The sequence below is a fragment of the Eschrichtius robustus genome, chromosome 6, assembly GCF_028021215.1.
Source record: "Eschrichtius robustus isolate mEscRob2 chromosome 6, mEscRob2.pri, whole genome shotgun sequence".
Classification (NCBI taxonomy): domain Eukaryota; kingdom Metazoa; phylum Chordata; class Mammalia; order Artiodactyla; family Eschrichtiidae; genus Eschrichtius; species Eschrichtius robustus.
This window is the reverse complement of record NC_090829.1, coordinates 108125372-108151604: the sequence shown is the minus strand read 5'-3', so window position 1 is coordinate 108151604 and position 26233 is coordinate 108125372. Positions and strand designations below refer to the sequence as shown.

Sequence of the window (26233 nt, the reverse complement as noted above, 5' to 3'; positions counted from 1 at the left end):
TGGAGTATGTTGATCTGTCATTTATCTTTGTTGTTCTTGTTGTTGCTTTAGTTTGTATTTCTTTTATTGGTGCCTTCCAACATTTTTACATTTTATTCTTTTCAAACTGAATTAAATAGTACAATAAAGAAACTTTCAGTCTGCCTTTATTATTGAATACTTTTAGAAGAAATTTTAATAAACCTCTGTCATGACAGCAGAATATTATTGCCTCCAAAATGTGTAATGTTCTATTATTTAAATCATCAATGTCTATCTCTGAATATTAGTTATCTGCTTATTCATTGGATGATTTGGACTAGAAAAGGTAATAAGTAGCTAGCATTAACTAGCATTAAAAGTAATACATATCATGCTCCACAAAACTGCAATTACATTTCTAACACAAATGACATCAAGAGACATTCTCTACTTTAGAAGAATCAGAAAAATAAGTATAGTTGCAATTATTAATGAATCCCTTATTCCAAAATGCATCTTCTAGAAAAAGGTACACAGAGGATAACAATATTTTTTAAGCATTAAGAATTCTGAAATCAGGAATGAAATGTGCTATTTTGGTTAAATCACAGTTTGCTAAAGAATGAAGAAATATGCTTTGTGGATTTTTTTTTGCCCAATGCAAACAATCTACCTTCTTAAATCCCCACACTGGTAATAAATCTTAAGATACGGTTGTTTTTAAGATTACAAAGAGTATTTCTGCAGGTAAAATTTAATTTAAAAAAACTACTTTAACTAAACGCATTTTAAATGCTTTCTGGATAATATACACACACATATGCATATTTACACAGACACACATATGTGTTTGTATGTATGTGTATATATATCTTGCTATATATTTTTTATGTATTTTGTCATTTATTTTATTATATAGCAGTTTATTATTATTATGTTTTGGTTTATTATTCTTGATTGAAGTTATTGTCAGTTAAACACCCAGTTTAGCTTTGTTTGTGGAAGTCATAGTCGTAAGAACAAATCAACCCTGGAGATTAATGTTTACTTCATTCATTTGCTTAAATTTCAGGTGTTCCTGAGAAGCCTCAAATCAGCGGATTTTCATCCCCAGTTATGGAGGGAGACTTGATGCAGCTGACTTGTAAAACATCTGGTAGTAAACCTGCAGCTGATATAAGATGGTTCAAAAATGACAAAGAGATTAAAGGTAAGGAAAGGGGAAAGGTCTCCAAATCAAAATTAATGTGCTGAAATTAGTGTGAAGTGTTAGATTCAGGGCATTTTACATTTTCCTTTTCAAACCACAGTCACTTTCTGATTAAGTGTAATTTGAACCAGATTTACCTTAAATTAGGTAATTTTACAAGGTATATTAGTATCATCTCTGTGTGCCCCATTTTTCTCTTATGTAAAACAGTTTTAAAATGATATATATCTAGAGACTTTCCTGGTGATCCAGTGGTAAAGAATCCACCTTATAATGCAGGGGACGTGGGTTTGATCCCTGGTCAGGGAACTAAGATCCCACATGCTGCGGGGCAAATAAGCCCATGCACCACACCTACTGAGCTCGAGCGCCTCAACTAGAGAGCCTGAGTGCCCCAAACTGCAGAGCCCACACGCCCTGGAGCGTGTGCACCACAACTAGAGAAGAGAAAACCCGCGCACCACAACTAGAGAGAAGCCCGCGCGCCGCAACGAATGTTTAGCATGCCTCAAGGAAGAGTCTGTGCGTGGCAACTAAGACCTTATGCCGCCAAAAATAGATTAAATTAATAAATAGATAAATAATAAATCTTTTAAAAAATGATATATATCTAGTGGGAAACTTGGAGAAATAAATAAGTTAATATATAAAAAACACACAGATTGGTACTTGGCAATAGCAAGGGCTAAGTGTTCATGTTAGATATGATTATTTTAGAGCTCATCTGTAGTATTTAGATTATAGACAGAGAAGCTCCATGAATTATTTCTTCAACTTGTTAGTTCTGAAAATACAAAGTTTTGAGAATAAAACTAGCTAAATATCAATAAATCTGTTTTTCAGTAGTTCTCACACAGGGTAAAATAATGTGCTTGTCTCAGTAAAAATGCACAGAAATGTAAATATTCAGCATAATTCTGCTCTTACTTGATACACTTAAACACACACGTGCACACACACACTTTTTTAGGGTGGATTAAGAAGTTTATAGAGGAGATGGCTAGTAAGTCTGGTAGTGGTTTTTGTACCCCACATACAGAAATCTTGGACCTGACATCACATGTACATTAAAACCCGAATATAAGAATCATCTATTATGCTTGTTAAAAATTTTTCCTATTTATATAGTAATATGTATTATTCTCAAGGTAACCTTCTAGGAGATAGGTTGATGCAAACCATTCTGGCTATTTTAACTTGTAATTCAAGTATCTTACTTAGGCATGGAGGCCCAACAGGTAGAATTGCCTATATTACTAAGAAATTATGGGTTTACAATCCATACAATTATTCTACCTCTTTTCTATTTTAATTACTTTCTGTCTTTATATTTTTTTCCCAAAACAAGGAACTATCTGTAATTTATCCATAATTACTACCTTTACTTTAGAACTTCTAATAAATACATTTTATTGGACTAACTTTGGAGAAGTACAAGCACCCATTTCACAAGTTAGATACTCACTTTGCTGAGTTAAACTTGCTCTTATATTCTGCCAGGGCTCAGTACCATCCATTCTAATTCTGCCTTTAGGATATATTTGTTTAGGTTAGTGTGTTAAATGTCTAGTCTTGGTTGGAGCTTTTCTAAATGGACCCTCTACACTGCACCCAGAGTTATCTTACTATGACAAGGGTCTAATCCAGCCACTTTTTCTGCTTAAGCACTTCTGATTGAAAGTCCTAACCTGGAGGATAAGTTTAAAATCCGATTTCCTTGGCCTATAAGAAAGCTCCTGGCAGTGAATTCTTACAAATCAGGTGGTTTTCTATGTGAAAGGCTTGGTTTATGTTAGAATGTTCTTAAATACTCTCCTTCGGTTAAATTGTTTTATTACCTACATGCATCTCTTTCTGAATTCTGACATAATTAGTTAGTGAGTGAGTTAGTTTCTCTTAATTTCTTGCCATTTTATTTGTGTTTTGGATAAACATATCCTCAGGGAGGTCAGAGACTAACATACTAGTCATTAATATTGGTTGATTGTTTTTAACATTGTAGCCTTATGAGAAACACATAATGTTTTCATTACAAATATTTTTATAAAATATCTTAATTTTTGACAAATTTGGCTTCTGCTCTGAATGCCAGATTTATTCATAAACTAGGTAGAGAGGGGACTTTTGTTTATATGTAAAAACATGAAATTTTGATCTTATAAACACCATACTTTAAAATCATCTGAATCAAGACTAGAATGAAAATCAAGAGAAAACCATATACAGAATCAGCATTTGGTTCTGTGTTCTATTCAGAAGTAGTGAAGCTTTGTTTTTTCTGTGCTCTTCAATGCATGGCCATTAATAGAGCATTTATTATTCCTACACTTGCATTCATCTATATAGCTCTTTATTTGTTTATAACTCTTATTTTGCATGTTTACATAGTTTGTCTTTACAATGATATGGTGAACTTCCTGAGTTCTCTAAAATGTTTTTATAGGTGTATAGGCAAATATGCTGTATTTAGTACTCTATACAGAATGCACGTTCATTACTATTGCTGTGCTCTATACATGTGAAGTGAAAGTTTGCTCTAAAATCCCTCAGCAGATACACATCACTGAAAGGAGTGTTCTATCCTTATCTTGCACTCTTGTCTTTTCAGAAATCAAAATTTGACTTCCTATTATCATGTAACAATTTTTACTATAATATCACTTGAAATTTTTTAAAAAGACACTCCCTAGTGTAAGGAATTGGAAAAGATAGGCTAATCAAATCCAGTTAAATTCAATTCGATAAGAAATTGTTAAAATGTGTCCCAATTATACAGCATTCTATGGTGCATGAGTGAATATCCAAATGAAGAAAACAAGAACCTTGACCTGGAGAAGTTTAAAATGCCTTTGGGGTGATAAAACCAGCTATGAGGAGTACTTTCCTATAAAGAGGAATGTATAACATTATGTAAATCCCAAAGTAGTTATTACAGTCAAGGGAAAGTATTATTTTCCATATGTTTTGACTAAACACTGGCCAGTTCAGCATATTGACACTGTGTTGTTTCAGACTCTGTATGATAGAGGTAGGGGCTTTCAAAGTGACTTCTGATTTCAGGAGGAGTCATTGTTCTGTACATTTTTTTCTCCATTATTATCTAACATATGAATTTAATCACCAAGTTTCTGGGAGAAAGTTGTTTCATAGTCCTAGCTGATCACATTTTCTTGGCCATGGTATTTCCATGTTAGATTACACAGCGTGGTTCTCAAACTTTAGCAGGCATCATCATCACCTCCAGGGTCTGTTAAAACTCAGATTATAGGGGCCTGACCCCAGATTTTCTGATTGAGTAGATCTGGGTTGGAAACCGAGAACGTATATATTTAGCAGTGTGTTGAATTGGTGAGTGATGAGGGTCCTCCTGCCTGGGGACCACACTGGTGTATAGAGAACTTAATGTTGACAAGTATCAGTAACATATTGAAGTCTTGCCTCTGCCTCTGAACTTTAGTTTTCTCATCTAATAAATGAGGATTATAAAGCTTGCCTCAAAGTGCTATTGCAAGGATTTCATACAAGCCAATATGTATAAAGTGTTTTCACAGTATAAGGAATCACTGAATATATTTTAGATATTATTATTATTGTTATCATTATTATTACTATCTTGAGCAAACCATGATTGGTGAGTTGTAACAATCCCTGAATTAGTCCTAGAAATATAACCAAAACAGAATTATTTCTTTGAGGTATTCACTTTTGGGGGATGGACATATAAACATAAGATCTAACAAGTATAGTAACAGACATATGAACTGGCTACAGCTTTTGTACAAAACAAGAAACAGAGATGTGCCCTACTTTGTGGCAGAGGTAAAGACGAGAGTTCATTGATGAATGAGAGTACTCAGTAAGTATATGTTAAATGAATAAGTGGATCTTAAACGATGAACGGAATTCACTATATGGGTTGTGGGTAAAAGTAGGTGGTAGATCATCCTAAAGAAAGAAACCATGTGTTTATGCAGAGTAAAAGCATGTGATTGTTTGAAGGAACTGAAACTTTCTGTTTGATACAGACATGAGAGATAAACGGGAAGGTAGGGGCCAGTTAAGTCATGGAAGATCTTTTACTCCAGATTAAGGAGTTTGGAATTTATTCTGTAGGCAGTGGTGAAACACTTTCTTCTATACGCTTTAAACGGTGGAATGAATAATCATAATTTTCATCTAACTCTCCTTTTTCCTCCCGATGAGTCTGACTCAGAAATCCCTTTGGTGCCTCTGGGCAGCTCTGTATTCAAAACTGCAGGGGGTTTCACTGTAGCTTTTAATCTTCTGTGTAGCTAGGAAGTTGGAAATTTTGCCATTTAGTGTAAGGAAAAAATGTGTATTGCCTTCCTAAATCTATCAGTGTCCTGAGAACTTGTATAAACTTTCCATTCCATGTATAAGTTTAGTAACTTGTAGTTTGAGCAGTTATCATCATAAAATCTTAAGATTTTCTTTTCCAGCCAACTAGCTTTTACATGAATGTGTTAGGCAGAATTCTATGAGAACCCTCAATGACCCACATTTTTGTATAATCTTTTCCCCTGGAGTGTAGGAAGGACTTGAGAATATATGTGATATCACTGCCCTGATCATGTTGATCATGTTACCTTACATGGCAAAAGGGATTTTACAGATATAATTATGGATCCCTTTTGAGTTCATCAAAGGGAGATTACTAAGGGAAACCTGACATAATGAGGTGAAGTTTTTATAAAAGAATAAAGAGTCAGACATCCTCCTCCTGGCCTGGAAGGAAGCAAATAGCCATGTGTGTACTGTCTATAGGGGCCATGTGACAAAGAGCTGTGGGTGACCTCTAGGAGCTGAAAGCTGTTCCTGAGTGGCAGCTAGTGAGAAAATGGGGACCTCGGACATACAGCGTCAAGGAAGTAAATTTGCCAACAATCAGTGAGTTTGTAGAGGACTCTAAAACCTAGATGGGAATCACAGCCTCAGCCAACACCATGATTTCAGCCTGGTGACACTGAGAAGAGGACCAGGATAAGCCCTATCTGGACTCTTAATCCACTGAAATTGTGAGATAATAAATGCATATTGCTTTAGGACACTAAGCTTTTAATCATTTATTATGCACCAGTAACAGGAAACTGAGATCCAGAAAGGCAGAATGATTTCTCATAGTCACACATCTGACAAAGAATGAGCTTGAATATTCCAAATCTAAGACCCAGCACTTGAATTGGGGAAGAAAGCTGAAGGCTGGAAGAATATTTAAGGGACCTTTCAAACATGAATTAGTAAGGCCCTGAACTAATGGATGAAATGGCATTTTTTTAAATGGATGGATTTAAAAGAGAAGACAAATTTCAGGTGAACTTGGTGAATGAGTCTGGGAGATGGAGCAAAAACAAGGGTCAAAGACAACACAATTTGGGTGCCAACACAACTTGGTTAGTGAACATGTGGAAATAAGAAAGGCATTAGGAGAAATTAGTTCAGAAATAAATGATAATATGTTTATTCTTTGAGGTTGAAGTAACTATATATTGGTAGAATCTAAAAGTTAAACTTGGCAGGCTTTTGGAGTTAGGTGACTTACGATTAAGAAAGGGATTCTGATAACACAAAGGTCTATCATCTCTTACGAAGGACATTTTTAGTTTTAGCCTCTATAAATAGTTATCACCCTTTATTTGTGCAGCACACTCCCAACAGAAACCCCCTCAGTACTTCCTTCTGACCCTGAGAATCATGCTATGTAGTAACCTGCATATTCATCAAAGCCTGACTTTGTGGGGAGTCACTGAAGCTTGTCAGTGCCTAATAGTATTGCCTGTATTCTACAAGTGTTATTTACTTAGTATACATTGTTTGTTTCAGATGTTGGACCATCAAGCTTAAGCTGACTTTAGCTGTGTTGCCCTGTGTGAACAGGACTCTTCACATACACTTTAGTGTTAATCAAAAATAATGCAGCAGCTCATTTTCAAGTTGGCTAAATATAGTATAATTGTACTATAAGCTACTTAGTAAATAATTTTTCAGCATTTGGAAACTTGAGAGTGAATTTCTGAATGTTGTGTTTCTTAAAAGGTAGCCTCGGATTAGAATCACCTGAGGTACTAGTTAGAAAAATGAAGATTCCTGGTCTCAATGTAGACCTTTAAAATCAGAATTTCTGCTGTCAAGCCTAGAAGTCCTAATATTTATTAAGTACCTCTGTTGATGCTTAGGCTCACTATAGTTTGAGAATGCATAGAATTAGAGACCAGTAAGCCAAGTATTAATAGATATTCAAAGAAAGAAAGAGAGGAGGTCCTAATCTAATACGTTTAGAAAATGACTCGATATTCTATGTCCTTTATGAATCTATTCTTAGAGGGAGATTCTCTAAAACTAAATCAAAATGCACTTTAGTGCTTTAACATTTCTGAGAATTAATGCAAATTTCTGTTAGACAACATCTTAGCAGTATTCTTTGGCCATATGATTTTTAAAATTTGTTCTGTGTTTCTTGCATTGAACTTTGTGGAATCTACTTTGAGAAACAGTAATTATATATTTAATTTAAATATTCTCCCTGGTGTTGTAAAACTAGTTTTGGCCTAATACTTCATTTAATGTCAGTTGCACAGAGCCTTAATTTAAATAAGTGAAATACTAACATGTAACACAGAGATGGTGAATTCTCTCGAGCTAAACACAAAAGAAAATAAAAAGGAGATATTTGTGTGCCCTGAGCTTAAAGCTCCTGTATCACGTGTGATAAGGATTAATTAAAAGTGTTAGTGTTTAAACTTACAGAGTATATACCATATATCAATGATTTTTTGAGTTCTTTTATTTGAACTTACCTCTTTGAAAGTGTCCTTGCCATTTAAATCTGAATCATGCTGGACCCCGTATTAAATGAGAAAAAGAAATAGCATTAGTAATACCTGTAAGTGAGGTGTGTGTGTGTGTGTGTGTGTGTGTGTGTGTGTACATACAACTTGGGGTTTTCTAAATGCTGTTGAGTGTATTACCTCAATACTCTCTCAAGATACAATGAGATACATAAAACATCTTTCTGGAAAGAGATAAAACAGTTGTTTCATCTGAGTGTGAGCGGCTGATGAAAGCAAATGATCACCAAAAATCTTTGAGAAACTTTTTAAAATTTTCTTATTTTTTAAAAGCAACTTTATTGAGATATAATGGACAAAAAACAATCTACACATATTTTATGTGTGCAGTTTGGTATTATTTCACAAGTGTATATGGTGATGAGACCATCACTACGATCAAGATAATGAACAAATTCATCATCTACAAAAGTTTGTTCATACACCTTCATGATTCCTTCCTCCTGGCCTTCTTTGCCCACCCCCCATCTCAATTCCAGTAAACCACTATTCTACTTTATGTCATTATAGATTACATTTTCTAGAATTTTATATAAATCTAATCGTATAGTATATACTCTTCTTTGATTTATTTCCCTCAGGATGAATATTCTGAGATTCATCCATGTTGCATATATAAAGGTTGTTGCTGTCTATTGCTGATTCATATTCTGTTATATATATCTGTACTATAATTTGTTTATCCATTTATCTGGGGATAGACATTTGTGGTGTTTACAGTTTGGGGCCATTGCAGTAAAGCTGCTATGAACATTTGGGTGTAAGTCTTTGTATGTATCTGTGCTCTTATTTCTCTTGTGTAAATGCCTAGGAGCAGAATGGCTGGGTCATATAGAAGACACATGTTTAATTTTTAAAGGCATTTCCAAACGATTTTTCAAAGTGGTTGTACTCCTTCATGAAATCCAACTTTTAAATTTTAGTATTATTATTTTTTACTTTTTTGAATCATGCTTTGGTATTATATGTAAGATGTTTTTGCCTAATCCAAGATCACAAAGAATTACTTCCAAAAATTTCATATTTTTAGGTTTTGCATGTATTTTGAGTGATTTTATATTTTCAATGCCCTTGTCTTTTCTTTCTCTCAGCTGTATTATTCCTAGGTCAGTTTTGATAGATTGATTGATCTCGTTATAGATAGCATTTTCCTGCTTCTTTGAATGCAGAGTATTTTTTGATTGGATTCCAGACATTATAAGTTTTACATTTCTGGTACTGAATGTTCTCCTATTCCTATAAGTACTCTTAAGCTTTGTTCTGGTTAAGTAGTTTAGAGTTTAATACTTTCAGAGCTTCTTTTAAATTTCTTAGGTGGGACCAGAGCAGCTTTTATTCTTAGAATTACTTAATTCTCATTACTCAGATAAAATCCTCTGAGTGCCCAGGGTACCAATTATGAGTTTTTTTCAGTCAGGTTAGTTAGAACAGGCATTATTCCCTGCCTGCGAAAGCATCATGTACTATTTCCTCTAATCCTTTTTGATAGTTCTTGTCCTACCCCCAAACACTTCCTTCACACAGATACACCGATCAATAATTACTTTGCCAAATACTGTGAGGGACACTGCAGATGTCTGGAGTCATCTCTTTGTGTAGCTCTTTCGTTTTTGATACTCTGCCCTATAAACTCTAGCTGCTGTGGCCTTCTTAGACACCCAGCTCCATCAGCATAACTTGGGGAGGCCACCAGGGTCTGCATGGGTTTCCCTCCACACACCACAGTCTAGAAAATCTCTCAAGGCATTAAGCAGGGACAAATTTTAGGGTTCATCTCATTCATTTTCCATCTCTCTGGGATAACTGTCCATTATTGTTAGGTTCAGTATCTTGAAAACTCTTGTTTTCAGATAAGAGGTAGATCCAACTTTGTTATTCTGCTAGGCTGGAAGCAAAAGTTATTTTGCCTTTGTTTTTGAAATGTAGAGAAATAATACTTTTATCTAAGTGGTAGTATGTTTTAATTTTGTCTGACTGCTTATTTGTTTTAAGATGATATAATACATTTTAAGGGGATGAACATGAATAAGTGTAAAATGTATCCATACTCACTTTGACAAAATATTTTAGATTATTAATTCTGCTAGTTTTAAAGCTAAAAATTATTTAGTTTAGCTATAGAAATTCAGTGCTGTTATACATTATTGTGGGAATGGAAAGAAAAGTTCCAGCATGTATATATAATGACATAAGTAAGTATAAATCTTTGACTGGATTTCACTTATTGTCAAGAATGAGCATTCTATCAACAAAATAATGTTTTCCTTTGTTGTTAATTCATGTTTTTAATCAACGTTTTTATTTATTTATTTATTATTTATTTTTTTCACACACACACACACACACACACACACTGTATTTTATTTTTACAAGAGATAAATAAACTGACACCAAGCATTGTAAATGGGTGACCACAGCAAAAGCAACAATGATTGCAATTACCAAACACGAAACACACTCATACTATGTCATAATATTGACATTCTGTCCAGTAATCCTCCACTGTAACAGCTCCTTTACTTTGCAGTGAAAATTGATTTGTATATTTTTTGCCTCTGGGTCCTTGTGGGATTTTTTTTTTTAATTCAAACAGAAAGTCACAAAAATTATAATCATCCTCATCAGTTCACTCAGTCCCATGTAATTAATTTTTTTCTCATCTTGATCTTTTGTTAGCACTTTTGTGAATTCATCAGTTTTCCATTAGAGTTCTGAAAATGCTTATTCATTCAGTTCAGCAGTACAGTCAGTTACCAGAAACCTGTACTTGTCAGAGTCTTTTCCATGAATTTCTTGAAGATGAAAACCTTTTATAGGAATATTTTTGCAAAAGCATCAGAGTACACCCAGAACTGTCTGAAAATGACCACGGTTAAAGATTTGATGAAAGTTCATAATAATGCAATTGACAAGGAAATTTAGTTATTTCTGAGATATACATTTTAAAGTAATAACTAGACTTATGACTTATAACATTATACCAGAACATAGAAGATTTTTAGAAATTTCATGTAATATCTGAAACATTTATATTAACATATTTCCATACAAATAACCCAAAGAAAGTTTAGTATTAGTTGTTTTTGTTTGTTTGATTTTTTATACTGCAGGTTCTTATGTCATCAATTTTATACAAATCAGTGTATACATGTCAATCGCAATCGCCCAATTCAGCACACCACCATCCCCACCCCACCGCGGTTTTCCCCCCTTGGTGTCCATACGTTTGTTCTCTACATCTGTGTCTCAACTTCTGCCCTGCAAACCGGTTCATCTGTACCATTTTTCTAGGTTCCACATACATGCGTTAATACACGATATTTGTTTTTCTCTTTCTGACTTACTTCACTCTGTATGACAGTCTCTAGATCCATCCACGTCTCAACAAATGACTCAATTTCATTACTTTTTATGGTGGAGTAATATTCCATTGTATATATGTACCACATCTTTATCCATTCATCTGTCGATGGGCATTTAGGTTGCTTCCATGACCTGGCTATTGTAAATAGTGCTGCAGTGAACATTGGGGTGCATGTGTCTTTTTGAATTATGGTTTTCTCTGGGTATATGCCCAGTAGTGGGATTGCTGGGTCGTATGGTAATTCTATTTTCAGTTTTTAAAGGAACCTCCATACTGTTCTCCATAGTGGCTGTATCAATTTAAATTCCCACCAACAGTGCAAGAGGGTTCCCTTTTCTCCACACCCTCTCCAGCATTTGTTGTTTGTAGATTTTCTGATGATGCCCATTCTAACTGGTGTGAGGTGATACCTCATTGTAGTTTTGATTTGCATTTCTCTAATAATTAGTGATGTTGAGCAGCTTTTCATGTGCTTCTTTGCCATCTGTATGTCTTCTTTGGAGAAATGTCTATTTAGGTCTTCTGCCCATTTTTGGATTGAGGTGTTTGTTTCTTTAATATTGAGCTGAATGAGCTGTTTATATATTTTGGAGATTAATCCTTTGTCCGTTGATTTGTTTGCAAATATTTTCTCCCATTCTGAGGGTTGTCTTTTCGTCTTGTTTATGGTTTCTTTTGCTGTGCAAAAGTTTGAAGTTTCATTAGGTCCCATTTGTTTATTTTTGTTTTTATTTCCATTACTCTAGGAGGTGGATCAAAAAAGATCTTGCTGTGATTTATGTCAAAGAGTGTTCTTCCTACGTTTTCCTCTAAGAGTTTTATAGTGTCTGGTCTTACATTTAGATCTCGAATCCATTTTGAGTTTATTTTTGTGTATGGTGTTAGGGAGTGTTCTAATTTCATTCTTTTACATGTAGCTGTCCAGTTTTCCCAGCACCACTTATTGAAGAGACTGTCTTTTCTCCATTGTATATCCTTGCCTCCTTTGTCATAGATTAGTTGACCATAGGTGCATGGGTTTATCTCTGGGCTTTCTATCTTGTTCCATTGATCTATGGATCTTCTGTTTTTGTGCCAGTACCATATTGTCTTGATTACTGTAGCTTTGTAGTAGAGTCTGAAGTCAGGGAGTCTGATTCCTCCAGCTCCGTTTTTTTCCCTCAAGACTGCTTTGGCTATTCAGGGTCTTTTGTGTCTCCATACAAATTATGAGATGATTTGTTCTAGTTCCATAAAAAATGCCATTGGTAATTTGATAGGGATTGCATTGAATCTGTAGATTGCTTTGGGTAGTATAGTCATTTTCACAATATTGATTCTTCCAATCCAAGAACATGGTATATCTCTCCATCTGTTGGCGTCATCTTTAATTTCTTTCATTAGGGTCTTATAGTTTTCTGCATACAGGTCTTTTGTCTCCCTAGGTAGGTTTATTCCTAGGTATTTTATTCTTTTTGTTGCAATGGTAAATGGGAGTGTTTCCATAATTTCTCTTTCAGATTTTTCATCATTAGTGTATAGGAATGCAAGAGATTTCTGTGCATTAACTTTGTATCCTGCTACTTTACCAAATTCATTGATTAGCTTTAGTAGTTTTCTGGTGGCATTTTTAGGATTCTCTATGTATAGTACCATGTCATCTGCAAACAGTGACAGTTTTCCTTCTTCTTTTCCAATTTGTATTCCTTTTATTTCTTTTTCTTCTCTGATTGCCGTGGCTAGGACTTCCAGAACTATGTTGAATAATAGTGGTGAGAGTGGACATCCTTGTCTCGTTCCTGATCTTAGAGGAAATGCTTTCAGTTTTTCACCATTGAGAATGATGTTTGCTGTGGGTTTGTCATATATGGCCTTTATTATGTTGAGGTAGGTTCCCTCTATGCCCACTTTCTGGAGAGTTTTTATCAGAAATGGGTGTTGAATTTTGTCAAAAGCTTTTTCTGCATCTATTGAGATGATCATATGGTTTTTATTCTTCAGTTTGTTAATATGGCGTATCACATTGATTGATTTGCGTATCTTGAAGAATCCCTGCATCCCTGGGATAAATCCCACTTGATCATGGTGTATGATCCTTTTAATGTGTTGTTGGATTCTGTTTGCTAGTATTTTGTTGAGGATTTTTGCATCTATATTCATCAGTGTTATCGGTCTGTAATTTTCTTTTTTTTTGTAGACATTTTCTTTGTCTGGTTTTGGTATCCGGGTGATGGTGGCCTCATAGAATGAGTTTGGGAGTGTTCCTTCCTCTGCAATTTTTTGGAAGAGTTTGAGAAGGATGGGTGTTAGCTCTTCTCTAAATGTTTGATAGAATTCACCTGTGAAGCCATCTGGTCCTGGACTTTTGTTTGTTGGAAGATTTTTAATCACAGTTTCAATTTCATTGCTTGTGTTTGGTCTGTTCATATTTTCTGTTTCTTCCTGGTTCAGTCTTGGAAGGTTATACCTTTCTAAGAATTTGTCCATTTCTTCCAGGTTGTCCATTTTATTGGCATATAGTTGCTTGTAGTAGTCTCTAAGGATGCTTTGTATTTCTGCGGTGTCTGTTGTAACTTCTCCTTTTCGTTTCTAATTTTATTGATTTGAGTCCTGTCCCTCTTTTTCTTGATGAGTCTGGCTAATGGTTTATCAATTTTGTTTATATTCTCAAAGAACCAGCTTTTAGTTTTATTGATCTTTGCTATTGTTTTGTTTGTTTCTGTTTCGTTTATTTCTGCTCTGATCTTTATGATTTCTTTCCTTCTACTAACTTTGGGTTTTGTTTGTTCTTCTTTCTCTAGTTCCTTTAGGTCTAAGGTTAGATTGTTTACTTGAGATTTTTCTTGTTTCTTGAGGTAGGCTTGTATAGCTATAAACTTCCGTCTTAGAACTGCTTTTGCTGTGTCCCATAGGTTTTGGATCATCGTGTTTTCATTGTCATTTGTCTCTAGGTATTTTTTGATTTCCTCTTTGATTTCTTCAGTGATCTCTTGGTTATTTAATAACGTATTGTTTAGCCTCCATGTGTTTGTGTTTTTTACGTTTTTTTCCCTGTAATTCATTTCTAATCTCATAGCGTTGTGGTCAGAAAAGATGCTTGATATGATTTCAGTTTTCTTAAATTTACTGAGGCTTGATTTGTGACCCAAGATGTGATCTATCCTGGAGAATTTCCCCTGTGCACTTGAGAAGAAAGTGTAATTTGCTGTTTTTGGATGGAATATCCTATAAATATCAATTAAATCTATCTGGTCTATTGTGTCATTTAAAGCTTCTGTTTCCTTATTTATTTTCATTTTGGATGATCTGTCCATTGGTGCAAGTGAGGTGTTAAAGTCCCCCACTATTATTGTGTTACTCTTGATTTCCTCTTTTATAGCTGTTAGCAGTTGCCTTATATATTGAAGTGCTCCTATGTTGGGTGCATATATATTTATAATTGTTATATCTTCTTCTTGGATTGGTCCCTTGATCATTATGTAGTGTCCTTCCTTGTCTCTTGTAACATTCTTTATTAAACAACGTTTTTAACTTAAGGGTTAAAGCAAGTGCAAATCTCACTCATCCAGAAATCATCAGCCAGAAAACAATCTTGAGATTATAATAACATAAATATTCAAATGTACTAGCTTTTTAGCTCACATCTGCTAATGGAGGGACTCAATCACTGTTCAAATTCTCCTCAGGTTATTTCCAAAAGATACTTTATGGCTTCTTCATGTGCTAAGACAGATGCCTCTCCCATTCATTAGCTTTAGATTCTTCATGGAAATGCAATTCTTTATGGTTTTTGTGGCATGTGAGGAGAGAAGGTCTTGTCCCCATCATCTTTAGCAAATGATCTTCCTGGGACCCAGGAAGATATTTTATGAAATTTATGAATCTGATCTTTCTAAAAATGATTATTTAATTCTTTGATCAATAAAAGCCAAAAGAGATCAGAGATAAGAAGGGAGAAGAATAATAGAAGAAAAAATGAAAAAATAGTTATTTATTTATGAATTTTATGAACATGTGAATGGTATTGAACCTTATGAACATCCCAGTGGATAGTTGGAATTTAAAAGTGATATGTTGCTCAGAAAACAAGATAACCTGTTGAAAAATAATCAACAAAACTATGAGAGAGAGAGAGAAGCAGTGTATTCAGAAAGCTAATTTTATATTACAGATGTTTTACTGATGCAAATGAATCATTTTCACAAGAGGTTGATGAGGGGCAGGTTTATTTTTTCTTACATGTGCTGAATGCTACAAGATTTTATAAAATAAATTGTTTGATGACTAGAAAATTGCATCATCACAGGTGTTTCAAAGGAGCCACACTTGCCTGCTGCTTATAGAATTTACTCAAATGGATAGGTATGTTTTAGTTTCTTATAGAGTTTACTCTAATGGATGGGCTTTTTAAAAATTTTCTGCCATCTTTTATCATCTTTTGGGCCTACAATAAAACACCTTTTTCAATAGAAAATCAATCTTTCAATCTTCAGTAGAAGGAAGGACATTATAATCTACACAAGTATAGTGACTACCCTGAGGCATCAGGCTCAGAGTCAGGTTTTTTTTTTTTTTTTCCCAGTCACATGGTATTATCTTTTGATTCAGCCTAAGGATGTAGTGCACAAAATATAAAATCTTTTCTTAGGAGCAGTTACAAGTGAAAGTTGACTTCTCATGTCTAAACGTTTGGCTAATGGCACTGAGGTTCACTCAACCTACTCTCAAGTGAAAAGAGGTTATTGTAAGGTTTTCCTGACCATTGCCAAGTGAAAGGAGCACAACGGAACCTTTATAGCCATAAAGGTTATTCCCTGGATATAAACAGTTCACTGATTGACTGGCTTCATAGTGACTTAGCTTCTTTTTGTCTATAAGTACACCCAGCTATCTGCTTCTTCCTCTGTTTTGCACACCTTTTCTCTACATCATGAATCGTGCTCTCTCATTAGATTGGCTAAATCATGGCTTTCTGAGAATTAGCTGTAGGATATACATGTGCCTCTGTGTGTGTGTGTGTGTGTACGTGTGTATACATGTGTGTGCTCAAGCATGTGTTTTTACTTCAATTTCTTTGAACTCTTCAGGGTTTTAAATCACATTAAGATATATGATAGAGATTCTGAAACAGGCTAGTTAACTACATTCGTTCTGTTTGGGGTTAAAGTTTCATGCTTTCCACCCTGGAGATTAGGCAACTGGGGGTCAGGTACCTCTTCAGGTTTAATCACATCTTACTGAAGTCACATGCTACAGAGCATGGCGATTTCTGGGCAAGGAATGTCTACCAAAGAAATTACATAGCAGAGGGATTTACTCTTAAAAGGCAAATCTGGTTATGGCAAACACCATGAATTCAAATTCATCAAGTACAGACACTATAGAGGGTTACAAACTTATTTTCACATATTGATATAATTTTTAGATTTTATGACTGTAATTCTGTTAGATGTAAAATATTAAGGAGTGTCTAATAAAATATTGTGCTCTGGGATTAAATATGGGAAGTGCTGATATTTCCTCCCTACCCTACTTCCTTTTTGGGTTTTATTCATGAACAATTGATAGGGTATAAACTAAGCCCAAAGTGCCCAAGATAAATTCCACAAGTTATGCAGGATATACCTCACAGCTCATGAACAAGCTGCGTAAGTCAGAAAGAGGGAAACCTTGTTGAAACTGACAAAAACTCCTTTTTAGCTCATTACATTAGTGGTACAGAAATAATAAGTAATATTCATATGCTACTGAATATTCAAAGAATGTGATAATAAAATTAAGAAGATTTTCTTGAGAACAAGCTAATCTCTCTCTTGAGCTATCACAATTAGTAACTAATCTCCCGAGTAACCATTTTTCTCCTAAATAGTCTATCTCCCATACTTTTTTCAAAAGAGATATCTGATGAGGTGAGTTTCAGAGACGCTATCTGATATTGTTAATCTTTAAACTATTATTCTCTTTGGTATTTTGAACATGCTAATAGTTTTAAAAATATTTAAATAATATAGTTGCATATCTGTCTCTCTCACCAGACTGGGATTCCTTTCTTCATTTAACTTTTGACAGGCAGAATCTGGCATGGTGTCAAACACATGGTACGAGCTCAAGGTACCATGGAGATTATATGGCGAATAAGTGAATCATTTGGGTTAAAGTGTTCTCAAGACTTTACTTTAATAATTTTTAAAGGTGGTGAGTCTCTTCTTTACTTGATACTCTCCTGGACTGAGCAAACCAGTTCTTGGTGTTCTTCTTAGGTGCACACCACTAAATACAGAGCTAAATAAATATAAATATATAATTAAATGTAGAATTAATTAAGCACTTGGGTGAAAGTGATCTAAGACTTTAATTCAGTAATTTTCAAAGGAGATGACTCTGCTCCTTACGGATGATTCTACTGAACTGAGCAATATACTTCTTAGTGCTCTTCTAAGGTATTAAATCTTGATAGGTATTTTGTATTAAGATGTTTAAATTTTCCTGAGCCATCAAGCAGTGACTGAACTAGGTCCAGTGTTTCTGAGGGAGAGTGACTCGTAACTCATCATGTTCTAGAAGGATTTGTGTAAATACAAAAAACACTGATTAACATAAAAGGTAAGGATATTGAATATGATACGACAGCTAAATTAATGTAGAAATGTAAGATGGAACCTAAAGTGAGATCAGTAAGCAAATTCTTCTTACAAAGACTTTCACATTTGCCAGCAGTGAATCACAAAATTTTATTAGTACTCTTTAGCTAGTACAAAAAGAGAGACATGATCAGTTAATTACTATGTTCACAAACCATTTGTACAAAGAGATCTAACATTTCCTGGTACTGAGAGTCAAGAGAGAAGAGAATTCCTCTCTGAGTTCACATGTTTTAGACAGAAGTGTCTATATTGAAATGATTTGGCCATAGGGTAAATACAGCAAGGTTCATACAGTGAGTCCTTGTAGCACCTCTGAACATAGACCTGTGGAATAACATTTAAGAGAAAATTGATAAAAACTCTAACCTTCTACTTTGGCTGAAAAATTGAAAAAGAGAATCATGCCCCCTTAGTCAATCCTCCATAAATACCCCTTCATCAATCCTCCATAAATGTTATTTTACTCATCTGAGCTTTTGAAATCTATTAACAAGAACTGAGTTTCAATAAAATTCCTTGTCAAGTGAAATAATTATTTTGTATTGCTAGTTAATGGTAGAGCCATAGCTTTACAAATCAGGATTATGAGTGGCACATTCTTATAAAAGTGGAATGTTATGAAAAGGATTTATAAAAGTCTACCCCTATCAGATTGGAGTTACATGAAGGAATACTCATAGGCACTAATGAAATTTGCCTCAAGAATTTGTTCTGAGGTCTCCTCCAGTGAACAAATGAAAGTGGAGATTAAAGTTCTACCATGTAAGACATGGCCTCAGTATTTTTGGTCTGGAGAAAGTTTAAAGCAGATACAAAATCAACTGCTTACCTTGAATATTAAATAAAGATGATTTGTAAAAAGTCTTGCTTTGCACCTTTGTTAATGCTTCTGCTTTGGCAGCAAGATTTCTCCTCCTGCCCATCTCCGCTCCTACACCTCACAACCACTTTGCCTTCTTCCAGCTGACTTTACGTTTTCAAAGTTGAGAGAGAAGGCGTCTAAAGCATTCAAATGCCATAGAAAACTTCTGTCATATTGTTCAGCAGCAAGCTTAGCAGTAATTTCTCATCTCTTCCAGAAAATAACTGTCAATCGGTTAGTAAAAAACATTTAAAATTTAATTAAATTATTGAGGGGGCACCTTCAAGAAGGTAGATCACCTTCCTCCCCACAAACACATCAAAACTACATCTACATGAGGAACAATTACTACAGAACACTGGCAGAAGACCTCAGACTTCCCAAAAGATGCCCTCAGGCAACCTACACGCAGAGGCAGGGCCAAATCCAAAGCTGAACCCCAGGACCTGTGCGAACAAAGAAGAGAAAGGGAAATCTCTCCCAGCAGCTTCAAGAGCAGAGGATTAAATCTCCACAATCAACTTGATGTACCCTGCATCTCTGGAATACCTGAATAGACAACGAATAATCCCAAAATTGAGGCGGTGGACTTTGGGAACAACTGTAGACTTGGGGTTTGCTTTCTGCATCTAATTTGTTTCTGGTTTTCTGTTTATCTTAGTTTAGTATTTAGACCTTATTATCATTGGTAGGTTATTGATTTGGTTGCTCTCTTCCTTTTTTTAATTTATATATATATGTATGTTTTTTTTCTCTTTTTGTGAGTGTGTATGTGTATGCTTTTTTGTGTGATTTTGTCTGTATGGCTTTGCTTTTGCCATTTGTCCTAGGGTTCTGACTGTCCTTTTTTGTTTTTTTGTTTATTTATTTTTTTCTAGTATAGTTTTTAGCACTTGTTATCACTGGTGGATTTGTTTTTTGGTTTGGTTGCTCTCTTCTTCTCTCTTTTTTTTATTAATTTTTAATTGTTTTAATTTTTAATAATTTTTCTCTATTTTAATAGCTTTATTTTATTTTATTTATTTATTTATTTTCTTTCTTTCTTTCTTTCTTTTTCTCCCTTTTCTTCTGAGCTGTGTGGATGACAGCATCTTGGTGCTCTGGCTGGGTGTCAGACCTGAGCCTCTGAGGTGGGAGAGCCAAGTTCAGGACATTGGTCCACCAGAGACCTCCCGACCCCACGTAATATCAAACAGTGAAAGCTCTCCCAGAGATGTCCATCTCAACTCTAAGACCCAGCTCCACTCAACGACCAGCAAGCTACAGTGCTGGACACCCTATGCCAAACAACTAGCAAGACAGGAACACAAACCCACCCATTAGCAGAGAGGCTGCGAAAATCAAAATAAGTTCACAGACACCCCAAAACACACCACCAGACATGGTCCTGCCCACCAGAAAGACAAGATCCAGCCTTATCCACCAGAACACAGGCACCACTCCCCTCCAACAGGAAGCCTACACAACCCACTGAACCAACGTTACCCACTCGGAGCAGACAACAAAAACAACGGGAACTACAATCCTGCAGCCTGCAAAACAGAGATTCCCAAACACAGTAAGTTAAGCAAAATGAGAAGACAGAGAAATACACAGCAGATGAAGGAGCAAGGTAAAAACCCACCAGACCAAACAAATGAAGAGGAAGTAGGCAGTCTACATGAAAAAGAATTCAGAGTACTGATAGTAAAGATGATCCAAAATCTTGGAAATAGAATGGAGAAAATACAAGAAACATTTACCAAGGACCTAGAAGAACTAAAGAGCAAACAAACAATGAGAACAACACAATAAATGAAATTTAAAATTCCCTAGAAGGAATCAATAACAGAATAACTGAGGCAGAAGAACGGATAAGTGACCTGGAAGATAAAGGAGTGGAAATAACTACCACAGAGCAGAATAAAGAAAAAAGAATGAAAAGAATTGAGGACAGCCTCAGAGACCTCTGGACAACATGAAACACACCAACATTCGAATTATAGGGGTCCCAGAAGAAGAAGAGAAATAAAAAGGGACTGAGAAAATATTTGAAGAGATTATAGTTGAAAACTTCCTTCATATGGGTAAGGAAATAGTCAATCAAGTCCAGGAAGCACAGAGAGTCCCATACAGGATAAATCCAAGGAGAAACACGCCAAGACACATATTAATCAAACAATCAAAAATTAAATTCCAAAAAAAAATATTAAAAGCAGCAAGGGAAAAGCAACAATTAACATACAAGGGAAACCCCATAGGGTACAGCTGATCTTTCAGCAGAAACGCTGCAAGCCAGAAGGGAGTGGTAGGACATATTTAAAGTGATGACAGGGAAAAACCTACAACCAAGATTACTCTACCCACAAGGATCTCATTCAGATTCGACAGAGAAATTAAAAGCTTTACAGATAAGCAAAAGCGAAGAGAATTCAGCACCACCAAACCAGCTTTACAACAAATGCTAAAGGAACTTCTCTAGGCAGGAAACACAAGAGAAGGAAAAGACTTACAATAACAAACTCAAAACAATTAAGAAAATGGTAATAGGAACATGCATATTGATAACTACTTTAAATGTAAATGGATTAAATGCTCCAACCAAAAGACTGGCTGAATGGATACAAAAGCAAGACCCATACATATGCTGTCTACAAAAGACCCACTTCAGACCTAGGGACACCTACAGACTGAAAGTGAGGGGATGGAAAAAGATATGCAAATGGAAATCAAAAGAAAGCTGGAGTAGCAATTCTCATATCAGACAAAATGGACTTTAAAATAAACACTATTACAAGGACACTACATATTGCTCAAGGGATCAATCCAAGAAGAAGGTATAACAATTGTAAATATTTATGCCCCCAGCATAGGAGTACCTCAATACATAAGGCAAATGCTAACAGCCATAAAAGGGGAAATCGACAGTAACACAATCATAGTAGGGGGCTTTAACACCCCACTTTCACAATGGACAGATCATCCAAAATGAAAATAAATAAGGAAACAGAAGCTTTAAATGATACATTAAACAAGATGGACGTAATTGATATTTATAGGACATTCCATCCAAAAACAGCAGATTACACTTTCTTCTCAAGTGCTCATGGAACATTCTCCAGGATAGATTACATCTTGGGTCACAAATCAAGCCTTGGTAAATTTAAGAAAATTGAAATCGTATCAAATATCTTTTCTGACCACAACACCATGAGACTAGATATCAATTACAGGAAAAAAATCTGTAAAAAATACAGACACATGGAAGCTAAACAATACACAACTAAATAACCAAGAGATCACTGAAGAAATCAAAGAGGAAATCAAGAAATACCTAAAAACAAATGACAATGGAAACATGATGACCCAAAACCTAAGGGATGCAGTAAAAGCAGTTCGAAGAGGGAAGTTTATAGCAATACAATCGTACCTCAAGAAACAAGGAACATCTCAAATAAACAACCTAACCTTACACCTAAAGCAAATAGAGAACGAAGAAAAAAAACCCACAGTTAGCAGAAGGAAAGAAATCATAAAGATCAGATCTGAAATAAATGAAAAAGAAATGACGAAAAGATAGCAAAGATCAGTAAAACTAAAAGCTGGTTCTTTGAGAAGATAAACAAAATTGATAAACACTTAGCCAGACTCATCAAGAAAAAAAGGGAGAAGACAAATCAATAGCATTAGAAATGAAAAAGGAGGAGTAACAACTGACACTGCAGAAATACAAAGGATCATGAGAGATTACTACAAGCAACTCTATGCCAATAAAATGGACAACCTGGAAGAAATGGACAAATTCTTAGAAAAGCACAACCTTCTGAGACTGAACCAGGAAGAAATAGAAAGAAAAAACAGATCAATCACAAGTAATGAAATTGAAACTGTGATTAAAAATCTTCCAACAAACAGAAGCCCAGAACCAGATGGCTTCACAGGCGAATTCTGTCAAACATTTAGAGAAGACCTATCAAACATTTAGAGAAGAGCTAACACCTATCCTTCTCAAACTCTTCCAAAATATAGCAGAGGAGGAACACTCCCAAACTCATACTATGAGGCCACCATCACCCTGATACCAAAACCAGACAAAGATGCCACACACACACAAGAAGACTACAGGCCAATATCACTGATGAACATAGATGCAAAAATCCTCAACACACTACTAGCAAACAGAATCCAACAGCACATTAAAAGGGTCATACACCATGATCAAGTGGGGTTTATCCCAGGAATGCAAGGATTCTTCAAAATATGTAAATCAATCAATGTGATAAACCATATTAACAAACTGAACGAGAAAAACCGTATGATCATCTCAATAGGTGCACCCATTTATGATAAAAGCCCCCAGAAAGTAGGCATAGAGGGAACTTACCTCAACATAATAAAGCCCATATATGACAAACCCACAGCCAACATCGTTCTCAATGGTGAAAAACTGAAACCATTTCCTCTAAGATCAGGAACAAGACAAGGTTGCCCACTCTCACCACTATTATTCAACATAGTTTTGGAAGTTTTAGCCACAGCAATCAGAGAAGAAAAAGAAATAAAAGGAATCCAAATCAGAAAGAAGAAGTAAAGCTGTCACTGTTTGCAGATGACATGATACTATACATAGAGAATCCTAAAAAGACTACCAGAAAAGTACTAGAGCTAATCAATGAATTTGGTAAAGTAGCAGGATACAAAATTAATGCACAGAAATCTCTTGCATTCCTATACAGTAATGATGAAAAATCTGAAAGAGAAATTAAGAAAACACTCCCATTTACCATTGCGACAAAAAGAATAAAATACCTAGGAATAAACCTGCCTAAGGATACGAAAGACCTGTATGCAGAAAACTACAAGACACTGATGAAAGAAATTAAAGATGATACAAACAGATGAAGAGATATACAATATTCTTGGATTGGAAGAATCAACATTGTGAAAATGGCGATACTACCCAAAGCAATCTACAGATTCAGCACAATCCCTCTCATACTACCACTGGCATTTTTCACAGAACTATAACAAAAAATTTCACAACTTGTATGGAAACACAAAAGAACCCAAATAACTAAAGCAATCTTGAGAAAGAAAAACAGAGCTGAAGGAATAAGGCTCCCTGACTTCAGACTATACTACAAACCAACAGTAATCAAGACAGTATGGTACTGGCAGAAAAACAGAAATATAGATCAATGGGACAGGATAGAAAGCCAAAGATAAACCCATGCACATATGGTCACCTTATCGTTGATAAAGGAGGCAAGAATATATAATGGAGAGAAGACAGCCTCTTCAATAATTGGTGCTGGGAAAAACTGGACAGCTACATGTAAAAGAATGAAATTAGAACACTCCCTGACACCATACACAAAAGTAAACTCAAAATGAATTAAAGAGCTAAATGTAAGGCCAGACACTATCAAACTCTTAGAGGAAGATATAGGCAGAACACTCTATGACATAAATCACAGCAAGAATCTTTTTGACCCACCTCCTAGAGCAATGGAAATAAAAACAAAAATAAACAAATGGGACCTAATGAAAGTTAAAAGCTTTTGCACAGCAAAGGAAACCGTAAACAAGATGAAAAGACAACCCTCAGAATGGGAGAAAATATTTGCAAATGAAGCAACTGACAAAGGATTAATCTCCAAAATATACAGGCAGCTCATGCAGCTCAGAATCAAAAAAACAAACAACCCAATCCAAAAATGGGCCGAAGACCTAGACATTTCTCCAAAGAAGATATACAGATTGCCAACAAACACATGAAAGGATGCTCAACATCACTAATCATTAGAGAAATGCAAATCAAAACTACAATGAGGTATCACCTCACACCCGTCAAAATGGCCATCATCAAAATATCTATAAACACTAAGTGCTGGAGAGGGTGTGGAGAAGAGGGAACCCTCTTGCACTGGTAGTGGGAATGTAAATTGATACAGCCACTATGGAGAACATTATGGAGGTTCCTCAAAAAACTAAAAATAGAACTACCATATGACCCAGTAATCCCACTACTGGGCATATACCCTGAGAAAACCATAACTCAAAAAGAGTCGTGTACCATGATGTTCATTGCAGCTCTATTTACTATAGCCAGGACATGGAAGCAAGCTAAGTGTCCATTGACATATGAATGGATAAAGAAGATGTGGCACATATATACAATGGAATATTACTCAGCCATAAAAAGAAACAAAATTGAGTTATTTGTAGCTTGGTGGATGGACCTAGAGAGTGTCGTACAGAGTGAAGTAAGTCAGAAAGAGAAAAACAAATACCGTATGCTAACACATATATATGGAATCTAAAAAAAAAAAAAAACAAAATGGTTCTGAAGAACCTAGGGGGCAGGACAGGTGAAAGACGCAGACATAGAGAATGGACTTGAGGACACGGGGAGGGGGAAGGGTAAGCTGGGACGAAGTGAGAGAGTGGCATAGACATATATACATTACCAAATGTAAAATAGATAGCTAGTGGGAAGCAGCTGCATAGCACAGGGAGATCAGCTCGGTGGTGCTTTGTGTCCACCTAGAGGGGTGGGATAGGGAGGGTGGGAAGGAGATGCAAGAGGGAGGCGATATGGGGATGTATGTCTATGTATAGCTGATTCACTTTGTTATACAGCAGAAACTAACACACCATTGTAAAGCAATTATACTCCAATAATGATGTTTAAAAAATTAAATCCTGTAGTACTCTTAAGCTTAAGAAAAAAATTTCCCAACAATCCCTTCAAGACAAACTGGTTTTAAAATATGTCTAGGTTACTAAGTTAACTAGACATAGTTACTTTATGTCAATCTTTTTAAATGATGCGAAAGCTGGTTATCTTCTAAAAATGATGCATTTACTTTTAGAAATTTTGATCTATAAAACTTCTTTTAAACAAGAATCACGTAACATATCCATTTGTCCAATATGTTTGTTCCAAATTTTTGGCCATAAAGCCAAGTTATCTCATTTAAAGGTCACATATTCTCTTCTGTATGGCAAGAGGACCTGCATTCAGCTTACTAACAATGGTGCAAAACAATTAAAGTACCATTAATATCAGTGATATGGATTCAGAATAAATTTCTTGAATTCTCCTGTTGAAACTGTCATCTGATTCTTCAAAATCACTTACAAATCCAGACGCTGAAAATAGTAGAAGAGTTCATGCTCAATATAAGCAGCGATGTCTGGTGTATACACAGAGACCCTGTAGCTTTGCTCATGGCCAGAGAATTAAAGGCCCAAATAGTTCAGGGGAAGTCACATAATATCCTGCATAATTCCCAAGAGATATCTCCAAATTATGAGAAGGTATGATCCTTCCAGTACTGGCAACAAGGCAGAAGCTGTATTTAA

General features: G+C 35.3%; 1 protein-coding gene across 2 annotated transcripts in view; it reads left to right on the top strand.

Moving 5' to 3' along the window:
• Positions 1-26233, top strand: part of CADM2 (cell adhesion molecule 2) — a 249991-nt gene that overhangs the window by 84689 nt on the left and 139069 nt on the right. For both annotated transcript variants that reach the window (XM_068545629.1, XM_068545631.1), the window contains one exon: positions 1034-1171. In XM_068545629.1, coding sequence (XP_068401730.1) covers positions 1034-1171 — 138 coding nt within the window. The remainder of the gene's footprint in view (positions 1-1033; positions 1172-26233) is intronic.